This window comes from Protopterus annectens, chromosome 10.part0 (genome assembly GCF_019279795.1).
Source record: "Protopterus annectens isolate FY-2018-M chromosome 10.part0, PAN1.0, whole genome shotgun sequence".
Classification (NCBI taxonomy): Eukaryota; Metazoa; Chordata; order Ceratodontiformes; family Protopteridae; genus Protopterus; species Protopterus annectens.
Genome location: NC_056744.1, coordinates 1242252598 through 1242265503, shown reverse-complemented (window position 1 = coordinate 1242265503; position 12906 = coordinate 1242252598). Strand labels below are relative to the sequence as shown.

General features: G+C 44.5%; 1 protein-coding gene across 1 annotated transcript in view; it reads right to left on the bottom strand.

Moving 5' to 3' along the window:
• LOC122814263 overlaps positions 1-12906 on the bottom strand; it is a 170731-nt gene that overhangs the window by 33762 nt on the left and 124063 nt on the right. Inside the window, exons 6-7 of the mRNA XM_044086857.1 lie at positions 3553-3691; positions 1036-1166 (exon numbers count right to left, since the gene is read on the bottom strand). Coding sequence (XP_043942792.1) covers positions 1036-1166; positions 3553-3691 — 270 coding nt within the window. The remainder of the gene's footprint in view (positions 1-1035; positions 1167-3552; positions 3692-12906) is intronic.

Sequence of the window (12906 nt, the reverse complement as noted above, 5' to 3'; positions counted from 1 at the left end):
AAGAAAAGCATCCAGCAGGCCCTGACATCACAGGAATGAGAAAACAACTATCTTGCATGACATCTCCAAAAGAATATTTGAACAAGCTTTGGGATTACAAAGAGATCTACGTATGTAGATCAACATTCATCAACTATGGCACTGGACAAAGTGTATCCAGTGTCAATTTATAGGCCACTGAAGATTACCAGTATTTGCTGTGACAGTGAGATGACCTGGAAGGTTTGCTGATGAGCAGATTACACTGTATGACCCAATGTGAAATTGCTAAAGTCAAGTTGCATTGTTTGCTCAAATACCACATGAATATAGTGGTATCAGTCTTATCAAAAATGGTCCTGGCTGCAGCAAACTGAGAGACACCTTCACAGCAAGTAACACTGCCTCCAACTCACTGACAGTATGTTGTGATACTCTTGAAGCTCAAGCACTTTAACTAAGTCTGAAAGTGTGGTTACTAATTACAGAACCTGTGGCCTCAGCTGGTGATAGCTAATTTGCTTTCTTTGAAACAGGTTGATGGGTAAGTTTGACAGTCTGTTTTGTAAAGGGTAGCATCTGGCTGAAATCCTGATAAGTGTTATTCAAAATAGATGCAAGGGGCAAGTGTCCTTCTCGTGTAAATCCTGTTATGTGGTAATTTATTTATGGAGAAACCACTCCTTTTGCCTGAAAACCGTGAAAAATGTACAGCATCCTGACTCTTTCTATGTGGTGTGCAAACTTTGTGTTACACAGAATCTAATTGCACTCAGAAAAGACAATGGTGGCTCCAAAGGAAGTGTTGCCATTTTGTGTAACTTACACATAGTAAAATGCAGATTATTATGTGACCTGACCATTAAATAATCTTTAAGGAAGGAATTATCCAGGTAAGAGAATATTGAAATGCCTGTTGACTTTATGTGAGCAAATACTGAGAGCAGACATTTGATAAAACTCCTTGGGCTCATTCCAAAGTCTAGAACTACAAACTGAAAGTGTTGTTGGTCTACCTTAAATCTTATTTACAAAATAAAATGTAGCTCTCATTACCTGCTTCTTGCTGCAGAGGGCAGGGGAATGAGGTGGTGCAACTCTTTCGTACAGGTAGGATTGCCAGATGAATAAGATGGTGACAGTGAAGAGGGATGTTCACTTCCTCTCACCTTCTGTGCATTGTTGGCCTGCAATTATATAGATGAATAAATCTTACTGGTTTAAAAAGCAGCCATGAATGAAAAGTAAAGAAAAATGTGAATACATTTATAAAAAAAGGAACAAAACTTCCAGAGAGATATATATGGAAAAGAAATGAGGGAAGCATTAATAGACTATTAAAAACATATGTTGGCAGGGCAGTACTGAGGCACACCAAAGCAGTAACAAAACAGGCAGCAACAAAATATAGCATCAGAAGAACCAAAATATCCAGAGTTACACCTGGAAAAGAAATGAGGGAAGCAGCATTAATAGACTATTAATAAAAGTATTTGGGCAGGGCAGTACTGGGGCACACCAAGGCGGCAGCAAAACAGGCAGCAACCGTTAATGGAAGGTAGCACGAAGACTACATTTCAAAAAAATCATGGAAAGTAAAGTATAGTACACCCAGAATCAAGTAGTGAAATCAAATACTTAATATATGGAAAACACGTGAGAACACCATCTAGATATATAGAAAGTTGAGGTTGTTCTAAGCATGTTATCAAGGAATGAATTATTGAAAATATTGGTTAATGTGCTTTGGAGGGGGTCTTTCTATGTGTAGAATGTCCATGCTATGGGTTAGTATTGGTAGTAATGCAACATTATTTATACACACTGTAAGACAATGTAAGTGAGCTAACTTGTTGCAGGTATAGATGGATAGATCTCTAATCTTTAAAAAAAATGGGATGCAGCATTGCTGCATTCCCTGCTCATCACTACCACCATGACTACAGGACTGTATTCAACATAGTGACCATGAGCACAAACCCTATTCACCGTCATTACTGCTTGTGCAAGTCATAGCTCTCCCCTGTCACCAATGCTGTAGGTTCTGCTCACCACCATCACCTTTGCTGCAGGTCCATGCTCATCACCATTACCATAGCTGTAGGTCTGTATTCAACATCATGACCATGCCCACAAACCCCATTCACCATTATTACTGCTTGTGTAGGTCCCTGTCACCACTGCTGTAGGTCCTGCCCACCACCACCACCATCACCAGGTCTTTGCTCATTAATATTACCATGGCTGCAAAGTTGTATCAACTATTATGGCCATGGTTTCTTGCCTCTATTCATCTACATCACTTGCTCATCACTATCACCATGTCTGCCGATTTCTATCCACCACCATCACCACTGCTGCAGGTCCATGTACATCATCATTACCATAGCTGCAGGTCTTAATTTACCATCATGACCATGACCTCCATCACTGCATGTATGAGTCTCAGTTCCCCACGACTACCACTACTGCAGGTCCTCATTCACCATCATCACCACTGCTGTAGATTTTTGTTCACCACCATTCCTACTGCTTGATTTCTATGGTCACTGCTATTATAATGGCTGTTCTTTCTAACCACTATTATCATATACTAAATAATTTTAGCATGGCTGCAGGTCTCTAGTCACCACCGCCGCCATGTTTGCATGTTCTTCTTCACCATTAATTACCATCATTGCAGCTATCTGTACACTACAACTGCCATACACACCACCACCAATGCTATATCTGAAGATAACTATACACTACCACTACCATATCTGCAGACTCCTATATAGTACCACTGCCTTACCTACAAGTCCCTGTACAACTGCCATAACTAAAGATCCATGCACACCACCTATTACCATCCATGCAGGCCCCATTTCACCACCCAGGCCCCATTTCACCACACATTACAATAAACTGCAATCAGTGCAGGTCACTCTACATTACAACTGCTACACATACAACCGCTGATGTTATCTCTGCAGTTAACTGTAAACTACTGCTGCCATACTTGCAGGTCCCCTGCTCACTTCATGTTACCATCCTTGCAGGTCTCTGTACTCCACTACCATTCCAATACACGCAGGTCCTCATAAAACACCACTACCATTCCTCCATGCCCATTTTACACCACTCATTAGCATCTGTGCAGCTCCCTATATGCCACCACTGCCACCACCACTAGTACTGCCATACCTGCAGGATTGTTTGCAACATCACTGTCATATCTGCAGATCACTTTTCTCAGTAGCCATTGTCGTCCTTGCAGGTCCCTGTACACCATCACCATCACCAATGTCATACCTGCAGGTCCCTGTACAACATATCACTGCCGTACCTGCACATCCTTGTATACCCTCACTGCCATACTTTGAGGTCTCCTTATCACAATCCATTAGCACCACCACCCCCACTACCTATACAGCATGACTGTTGCTATGTCTGCACACCCACGTACACCACCAGCACCATACCTGCAGGTCCCCTGCTTAACACTCATTAAAATCTATGCTGACTCCTTTACATTAATTTTACCATGGTTAGTCTTTGATTCACTTATACAACTAAAACAAGAGGTCCTACCTTTCTAACTTGGGGAAATGCATGTTTATTTTCTGCTGTTACTCGCTTCTCTGCCTTTTGAAAAGGCTTAGTTTTTATCGGTTTCGATGAGATGTTGTTGGAGGTGGAAACTTCTGAATGCCTCTTGGAGACTGGAATTCTAAAAAGAATGAAGACAGAACATTAACATGTTAAAGTACAGCCTGACTAGCAGAAACAAACTTTTTCAAAGGTTCTGCAGAAACCCAGCTCTGTAAAGCCAGAAGAGTAGCATACCACCGAATACCAAAGTCCACTGTGTAGTGCTGATGCTGAGAAGCAATGGCTGTGAGAGGCAAAAAGGGCCAAAGGGCCAATACATTCATTATTTAATTATAAGTTATGTAATTACCATAACTGGGCATCTGTGTTGTCTTCTTTCATTCCTCCTCATATTTGGGTTATGGATCCGACCCTCGGATCCGACTCTGCCACATTTTTACAGACTAGGATCCAAGTCTCGAGCTCCTCCCAGTTCCCATAATGTACTGTCCTCTAGCTAACTCCCTCAGATTGAGTTTGCTGCCCAAATAGCTGATAGAGAGCAGAAAAAATAGAAGGAAGTACAAATTAAGAACCAGAGGCTCAAAACCAGGAACATCAGTTCCTAAAAAGTTCTCTCCAGGTCTTTTAGAGCACTGGGTAGGGGGATGGCTGGGAGGGAATGTGAGGAGGAATGAAAGAAGCAACACAAATATCAAGTAATGGTAAGTACATAACTTATAAATCTGATATTGTCTGTTTCATTCCTCCTCACGTTTGGGTTAGGCCCCAGCTATACAACTCCTGGGTGGCCTAAAGGAAGGATATGCCAGAGCACCGCTGAACCAAAGGAAACTCTGATCCTGGAAACAATGTCTAATTTGTAATACGTGACAAAGGTATGAGTTTTTGACCAAGTGGCTGCAGCACAGATATCGTCTAAAGATGCCCTGGAAGAAAAGACAGATGAGGTGGGCATAGACGTAGTTGAGTGGGCCTTAGAAGGATGAGGTAACTATAATCCATTCTTGGCATAAATCAAAGTAATACAGTATGTTTGCCATTTAGCAAGAGTACCTTTTGAAACCACCTGACCTAGGCAGCTATGAGAGAAGGACACAAATAATTGGTCTAATTTTCGAAAGGGCTTCATCCCAGAAGAAGGAGAACCAAATCTGATGAGGCCAATAGAGGGCAATGAGGATTACTGAGGTCTTCAGACATTTTGCTTTCTGTAGAAACTTTGGGATCAAAGGTAGAGGGGGATAAGCGTAAAGGAGACTGGGGGTCCAATCGTGAATCAGAGCATTTATTGGGAACTCCCCGGGGGGGGGCAGAGTGAAGTAGTTGCTGCACTTGTTGTTCTGGGGGGATGCAAAAAGGTTGCAGCAGGGTTGGCCACAGTGACTGAAGATCAAGTCCACTACTGATTGGTTGAGGGACCATTCGTAAGAGGTCAGGATGGGCCTGATAAGCTTGTCTGCCAGGATGCTGGATTTCCCCGGTATGTGAGTTGCAAGTAGAAAATGGTCTGAAGACATTGCCCATTCCCAGACCCTCATGGCCTCTCTGCACATCGGGTAAGAGTGGGTTCCTCCTTGATTGCTGATGTACCACACCATTGACATGTTGTCTCTGTGAATCACAATAATTCCTAGAGGGAGAACGTCCTGAAAGGCTTGCAACCTAAGGAGGACTGCTCTCATCTCCAGAACACTGATATGCAACCTGGTCTCTACATGTGACCACATGCCTTGGGCCATCTTTCCCATGAAATGCCCCCTCCACCCCAACTGGGAAGCATCCATGGTCACCGTGACTAAGGAGGAAGGAAGGAGGAAAGGTCTGCAGATTGTCAGGTCATCCAGCAGCAGCCACCATTGGAGATGCATTCTGCAAATCAAAGTCAATTTGATAAGAACAGATAAATGCTGGTAGAGAACAGCCTAATGAGCAGCCAGGGTCCATTGAAGTACTCGCATAAAATACCTTGCTAGAGGCACTAAGGGAATGGCAGCCACCATAGATCTGACAGCCTGAAGTATCAGCCTTGCCAGTGGGAAAGACCAGTTTAAGATGGCTCAAACATGATCTCTCAAAGTCTGAACACAATGAGTGGGTAGAGCTACAATCCAGTTCACTGTGTCCAAGGAAGCTCCGATAAATTCTAAACTCTGAACCAGGGATGGGTTCGACATTGTCAAGATTATGGTCATACTCAGATGGTTAGCAAGGCTGAAGAAGTGATCCCTAGCCTGGAGTACTTGATGCCTGCTTGGCACAGTGAAGAGCCAGTCATCCAGATATGGAAACACCCGGAATCCTTGCAGTCTCAGGTGAGCTGTGAGTACTTCCATGCACTTGGTAAGCACCCTGAGGACTGTGGTGAGTCCAAAGGGCAGAGCTATAAATTGGAAGTAACTGGCTCCCAACTGGAAGTAGAAATGACTTCTGGAGTGTCTGTCTATTGTGATGTGATAGTACGCATCCTTTAAGTTCACTGATCACATCCAATAGCCCTTCCTCAGCAGCAGTAGAATGGACTGGACCATCACCATTCAGAACATTGCTTTCTTTACAAACAAATTAGGTTTGCTTAGATCCAAAATGGATCTCAGGTCCCCGTTTTTCTCTGGCACTAAAAAGAAGTGAGTGTAAGTTCAGAATCCTTTTTGTTCAGTCGGGACCTCTTTGCTGACTTTTTTTTTTGCAGTAAATTTAGAATATCTGCTACTACATACTCACGCTGACTGGGTGGAACATTGGTGAGTCTCTTTGACCTCTCTGGTAGAGGAAGGAGAAAAGGGATATAATAACCTCTGGATATAATCTTTAACACATATATATCGGTCCAGGCAGTAGGGTGCAGAGAAAAATGACACCCGACTGCCTCCAGAGATGATCATTCAAGCAGAGCTTCAGAATACAGCCTATGAGAGAAAGGCTCTCTGAAGCTTTGATTCTGTGGACCCCCCTCTGGCCCTGGGGAAGCATCTAACATTGAAACCTCCACCTCTGCCTCTACAGGAGGGCTCCCCATGCTGATCCTGGGAAGACCCCTGAGATTTCTGGAACCAGGTTTTCTTTATGATGCTAGATTTCTAGAAAAAGTGTGCTGAGGAGTTGAAAACCTATCCCCGACAGCAGACAAGGTCTTCCCTTCCTGCTGACTGTGGGTTAGGGTCTCTTTGACAGATGGTCTAAAAAGGGAGGACCCATCAAATGGGACATTAACAAAGGACACCTTAAAGGGTTCCACAAAATCACAAAGCCTCATCCGGGCATGTCTTCAGATAGCAATGTCTGAGCTGGCTGCCCATGAGGCACCCTCCGTGGAGTGGGAGATAAGCCTCATAGAAGAATTGGACAAAGATGAAAGCGTTGTCAGTCAGAGGGAGACTTTCTTGAAGTCCTTCACTGACATGGTCTCTGCCAGAGAGTCTGAGAGTTCCTCCAGCAGTCCCCTTTGCAATCGAGTAAAGTGTGCCAGGTAGTTTAACATTCTCAGCAAGAAAGGGGCCGAGATGCAAATACACATCTGATGTTGTAAATCTTTATTCATTGCTTACTGTTAGGACCTTGGTTCTGTCCTCGAAACCGATATAGCCATTTCCCAACTCGCACAAGCCAAAAACTCTCAGCTAAGAACCTACCCACAATGCCCCTCTCCTAGATACTCCAGATCTCGTTTGCTGCATTCCTAGTTAGACGTGTTAGCCATCTCTCTCAAAGCTAAGTAGTATTTGTTGTTTTTATGACAGTTTTTCTTCTGAATTTAAACATTTTTAGTCAAGTTAGTCTTTTATCACTGTCGTCTATAACCTAGGCCTATTTCTTACCCTTTTTCTTGGTAATTTAATTTTTTACCTCTTTTGACTGTCCCTCTCTCCTGTCTTTGACAGGCCCCTTTTAATAGTGGTATTCCTTAACATAACTTCACTGGTATTTCTTCCTTAATTTTTTTCTACAGGATAGCATTGTTTTCCTTATCATGTCAGACAAAGCTAAGTTGGGTTTTAAATAGTGTGACAAGTGTGGACGTAAGATGCCAAACTCAGATGCACATGTTTGTTGTGTCTACTGTTTGGGCATGGATCATTTGAAAGCTGATTGTGACATTTGTGCTGGTTTTACTAATTGGACACTAGCAGAACATAAGAATAAACTTATTTTAAAAGGTTTACTCAAGACATATGTCTCAGAGGCTCTATCTGGGTCATGGCCTCACCCCCTCCTAAGACCAAAAAATATAAGGAAAAATGGAATCTGATGTTGTAAATCTTTGTCTTTCATTACAGAAAGGAAAAACGGATTACTTAAGGCACCTTTTTGGAGGCTCTATCTGGGTCAGAGGTCTCACCCCCTCCAAAGACCATAAAACATAAGGAAAAATGGATTACTCAAGGCACTTTTTTTTTGGAGGCACCTTTTTCGGAGGCTCTGTCTGGGTCTGAGGTCTCACTCCCTCCAAAGTCCATAAAACATAAGGAAAAATGGATTATTCAAGACACCTTTTTTGGAGGCTCTATCTGGGTCGAAGTTCTCACCCCCTCCAAAGACCAAAAAAAAATAAGCAAAAACAGATTATTCAAGTCACCCTTTTCAGAGTCTCTATCTGGTTCAGAGGTCTACCCCCTGCAAAGACCAAAAAACATAAGGACAAATGGAGTCACTTGGTTCCTGCATCTCCATCAGTTACGGAACCGAGTCGGCTCCATGCTTCCTCAGCGCAGACCTCTTCAGCACCAGGCTTTGTGTCTTCTCCCTCGGTGCCATCCATGATATTCACCCTATTTCAGCTCTGACCTTGGCACCACTGACTTTGGTGCCATCCTTGGATCCGACATCAGCTCCGATGACTGTACTTGTTTCAGCACCATCCCCAGCCACAGTGCCGACAGTTTCTTCGGCTACAAAACTCAAAAACTTGCCAAGGACAAGATACCTCTGGTGCATACTCTCTCAGTTCCGACAGCAATGTTTTCCCTGTTGGCACTGTCCACCCTTGTTGCATCGGCTACAGTGGAACTGATGTTCTCCCAAAGCAGTGATTGGACCATCCATACCTTGGCATCTAGCCCGGTGCCTAGTTTCTAGATGGCACCATCTGTGTCCATGGCTCCAATGGATTCCAGTTCTCTTGCTCATCTCCTAACCCTCTATTTCGGGACCCAGGGCACGGGAGTCACAAGAACCCTCTTTGAAGGGAACCCCTTCTCCGGAGTCCTCCTCAGAAGATCCCACTGGGGAGCCACCCCAGATGAAATGGTGCAAGAGGAAGCAGCTTGATTCACCGGAGGAATCTATCACTGAATACACTGATTGTGATGAGGGGGAAGGGTCCTCACGGTCTCCCCCAGATGACATCTCATTCAGAGACATTCTCGAAATCCTCAAGCAGTGGGGAGACTGGAAGTCCTATAACCCTTCTTCTGAGAAATCAGTGTTCCTGCAGGTCTTCCGTTTCCAGCCATCTACTTCCTGGGTGACCCCACTGGCAGATGACCTTGTTAGACTCATTGTGCAGCATGCCTGGAAGGTCCTGGACAACATAGAACCTGTCCCTTGGAGGCCAGACAAAAATTTTATCTACACCTGAAGACCAGCCCCACTGGTCCTAGCAGTTGACAGTTGATTCTATGGTCGTGGTGGTGGCCACCAAGAGGGAACTGACAGAAGATAGTTCCACTGTCCATCCTTCAAACAGAGAGTCCCATACCATGGACAGACTAGGGAAATGGACCTATGCTTCAGCGACATTCACTATTCAGTTGCTGAACTATTTGGCACACTTTACTCGTCTCTAAAGAGACCTAATTTCCAAAATTTCTTCCTCTTTGGTGGGGTACTGTTTGATGAGCTGCGTGATACTGTTGCCTTGCAGCTAGCTACCCTTGAATCCATCTCGAACCCCTCGAAGCATTTGATATCTCACTCCACCGAGGGGGCAGCTCGAGCTGCTGCATCAGGCATTATCATGAGACGTAATGCTTGGATTCAGTTGTGTGACTTCACAGACCCCCTTTAAATCTTCCTTCATCAATGCACCTGTCATCGAATCTGTACTATTTGGACCCAAAGTATGAGACACACTTACATGTAGTGAGAAAGATGGAAAGACCTTGTCTGCTGTGGGCATATGCCTTTCCAACCCCCAGAGGTGCTACTGCAGGAACCAGAAGGGAGGAAAAATGTGGTTCAAGAAATCTCAAAGACTTTTTTTTGACACTCGTGGTGAACAATCCCCCTGGGGCAGATGGGGCAACTCATATGGAAGGGGGTCCATGTAACCAGGGTGCTAGAGATTCTTTCTCCAGCAGACCCTACCAGTGATCTTGAGCAGCGGCCCGATTGCTTCCCTCTGGAAGCTGTCGGGGTCATTTTTCTCTGCACCTACCAGCCTGACATATTATTACCACCGATGTTTGGGTGCAGAGAATAATATCCAGAGGCTACCAAATACCTTTTGACTTAATTCCCATACCTGTCAAATGAATCCCCGATGTACCATCCAATCAGAGGGAGTTAGCAGCCTTAGAGATTGAAAAGCTGCCAAGGAAAAGAGTCATCCAACCAGTCCCACCAGACCAGACAGGATCTGGGATTTATTCGAGGTCCTTTTTTAGTGCCAAAAATGACAGGGGACTGGAGACCAATCCTGGATCTTAGCCTATTGAACAAATTTTATCAAACCTCAAAAATTCCGGATGGGCATGATACAGTCCATTTTTCCCTTCCTAGGGAGGGATAACTGGATGTGCTCTACAGATCTCCAGGACGCATACTAACACATAAAGATGGATCACCACTCCTGGAGGTTTCTCCACCTCTGGCTGGGAGCCAATCACTACCAGTTCAGGGCACTGTCATTTGGTCTCTCGACAGTCTCCCAAGTGTTCACCAAATGTATGGCAGTTGTAGTAGCTCATCTTCGACTACAAGGATACCAGGTGTTCCCCTATCCAGACGACTGGCTCCTTACCGCTCCACCCAGGAAATTTCTAGTCAGCAGCCTCTCTTACACCCAAGCTCTCGCTCTCCACTTGGAGATTACAATCTTCAAAGACAAATCTCAAATGTCCCTGGAATTTATTGGAGTGGTCTTCGACACAACATCCTGTCAAGCTTCTCTCCCCCCTTACAGGCTTTTGAAAATAAAAAAACAAATGCAAGACCTTCTTCCTCAGACCTATGTCCCAGCACACCTTATACTGCAACTCCTGGGCTCCATGGCAGCTGTCATTATGTTAGTACCACTGGCAAGACTGCACATGAGAATCCTGCAGTGGCTCCTTTCCGCATAATGGTCATTGCTAACTCACCCACTCAACCACATGATAAGCCTTACAAACCATTGCAAGGAGGAAATGCTATGGTGGATGGAGCCACAAAAGAATGTTTGGTGTCGACTATTCTGTCTTCCCCAACCCACAAACATGGTGACCACGGACGCTTCACTATTGGGGGGGGGGCATTTCCAGAGAAAGACTGTCCAAGGCACCTGGACCCCCCTCGAGGATAACTTGCACATAAATGTCCTGGAACTGAGGGTAGTTCTCTTAGTATTGCAAGCGTTCCATGCATCCCTGCCTTCGGGGACCATTGCAATTCAGTCAGACAACATGTCAGTCATCTGGTATATCAACAAGTAAGGTGGAACCAGATCTTACCCCCTGTGTTGGGAAGCCATGAGGATTTGGCACTGGGTGATAGCTTCCAATCACTTTCTTATAGCAACGCACATTCCCGGGAGTTCCAACCTTATTGCGGACAATCTGAGCAGGAACATCCTGATGCCTCATGAACAGTCCCTCAATCCTGTAATAGCAGCTCAGATCTTCCAGCATTGGGGCAAGCCTTGATGCAACCTGTTCACTTCCCCCCTTGAATTACAAATGCAGGAGCTATTTTGTCTTGATCCCCCTCAGGGGGAACCACTGAGGGATGCTCTAATGCACGATTGGCCCCTGGGTTTTCTGTATGCTTTTCCTCCATTTCCCCCCATTCCAAAATTTCTCCAGAAACCTCAGAGGTTGAAAAGCAAACTGATCCTCATTGCTCTCTACTGGCCACGTCAAGTCTGGTTCCCGTTTCTGTGGCCTCATCTGATTCGCAGCCTGTGGATACTGGATCATTCCCAGGACCTGTTATCCCATCCTCAGGGATTGATTCATCCGAACCTGCACAGTCTCAAGCTCACAGCCTGGTTCCTCCACTTCCAATAATTGCCAGACTGCCTGACATCCCATCTCCTGTTCGTGAAATTCTTCTGGCCTCACACAAACCTTCCACTAGAAAAGTTTATTCTAGTAAATGGACTAGGTTCTCTATTTGGGCCAAAGACCAGAACCTAGACCCTTTCTCTATGCCTATTCAAAAGATTCTGCAATACCTGACTACTGTCCTGCATGCAGGAGCCTCAGCTTCAACAATCACTGTACATTTACAGCTATTGCCAATTTTCATAATGGTCTTGAAAATTCTTCAGTTATGTCATACTGCCCATGCAAAACTTTTTTGAAGGGAGTATTACATGTTAAAACTCCAGTCAAGCCTCCCTTAGATCCTTGGGACTTGACTCTGGTGCTTCAATCTCTTACAGGCTCTCCCTTTGAGCCCCTTGATTCATGCAATTTGAAATTTTTGTCTTGGAAAACCATACTTCTAGTAGCACTTACCTCAGCAAGAAGAGTATCTGAGCTGCAGACCTTGAGTGTCAAGAGTCCTTACTTGATCTGCCACATGGATAGGGTGTCCCTTCATATTGACCATTCCTTCTTGCCCAATGTCATTTCTGTTTTTTTCATTAACCAATCTATTGACCTGCCGGATTTCTTCCCAAGGCATTCTAATAGAGGGGAGTACCTTTTGCACACCCTTGATGTGCACCGACAGCTTCGTTATTATTTGGACAGGACTAAATCTTTCAGGAAAATAGACCAATTGTTTGTGGCCTTTGCAGGACCCAGATTGGGTAAACCTGTTTCCAAAGTGACTTTATCCTCTTGGCTTAGAAACATCATTACCTTTATCTACCAACAGAATAGGCTACCCTTACCTTCCAGATCTATGGCTACCTCTGTAACTTTTCATTCCAGAGCCTCTATGGATGATATATGCGCAGCAGCCATGTGGATAAGACCTCATACCTTCATATCTCATTACAAATTGGATTTGGCCTCCAGGGGATGAGTATCTTTTGGTTCTATGGTGCTTAGGAATATCCTTCCTTAGGGCCACCCAGGTCTCAAGTAGCTGGGGACTCAGTTCTAACAGTAAGCAATGAATAAAGATTTACAACATCAGATAAAGAAGTTATGTCTTACCATAACATTCCATCTGTGTTGTAGATCT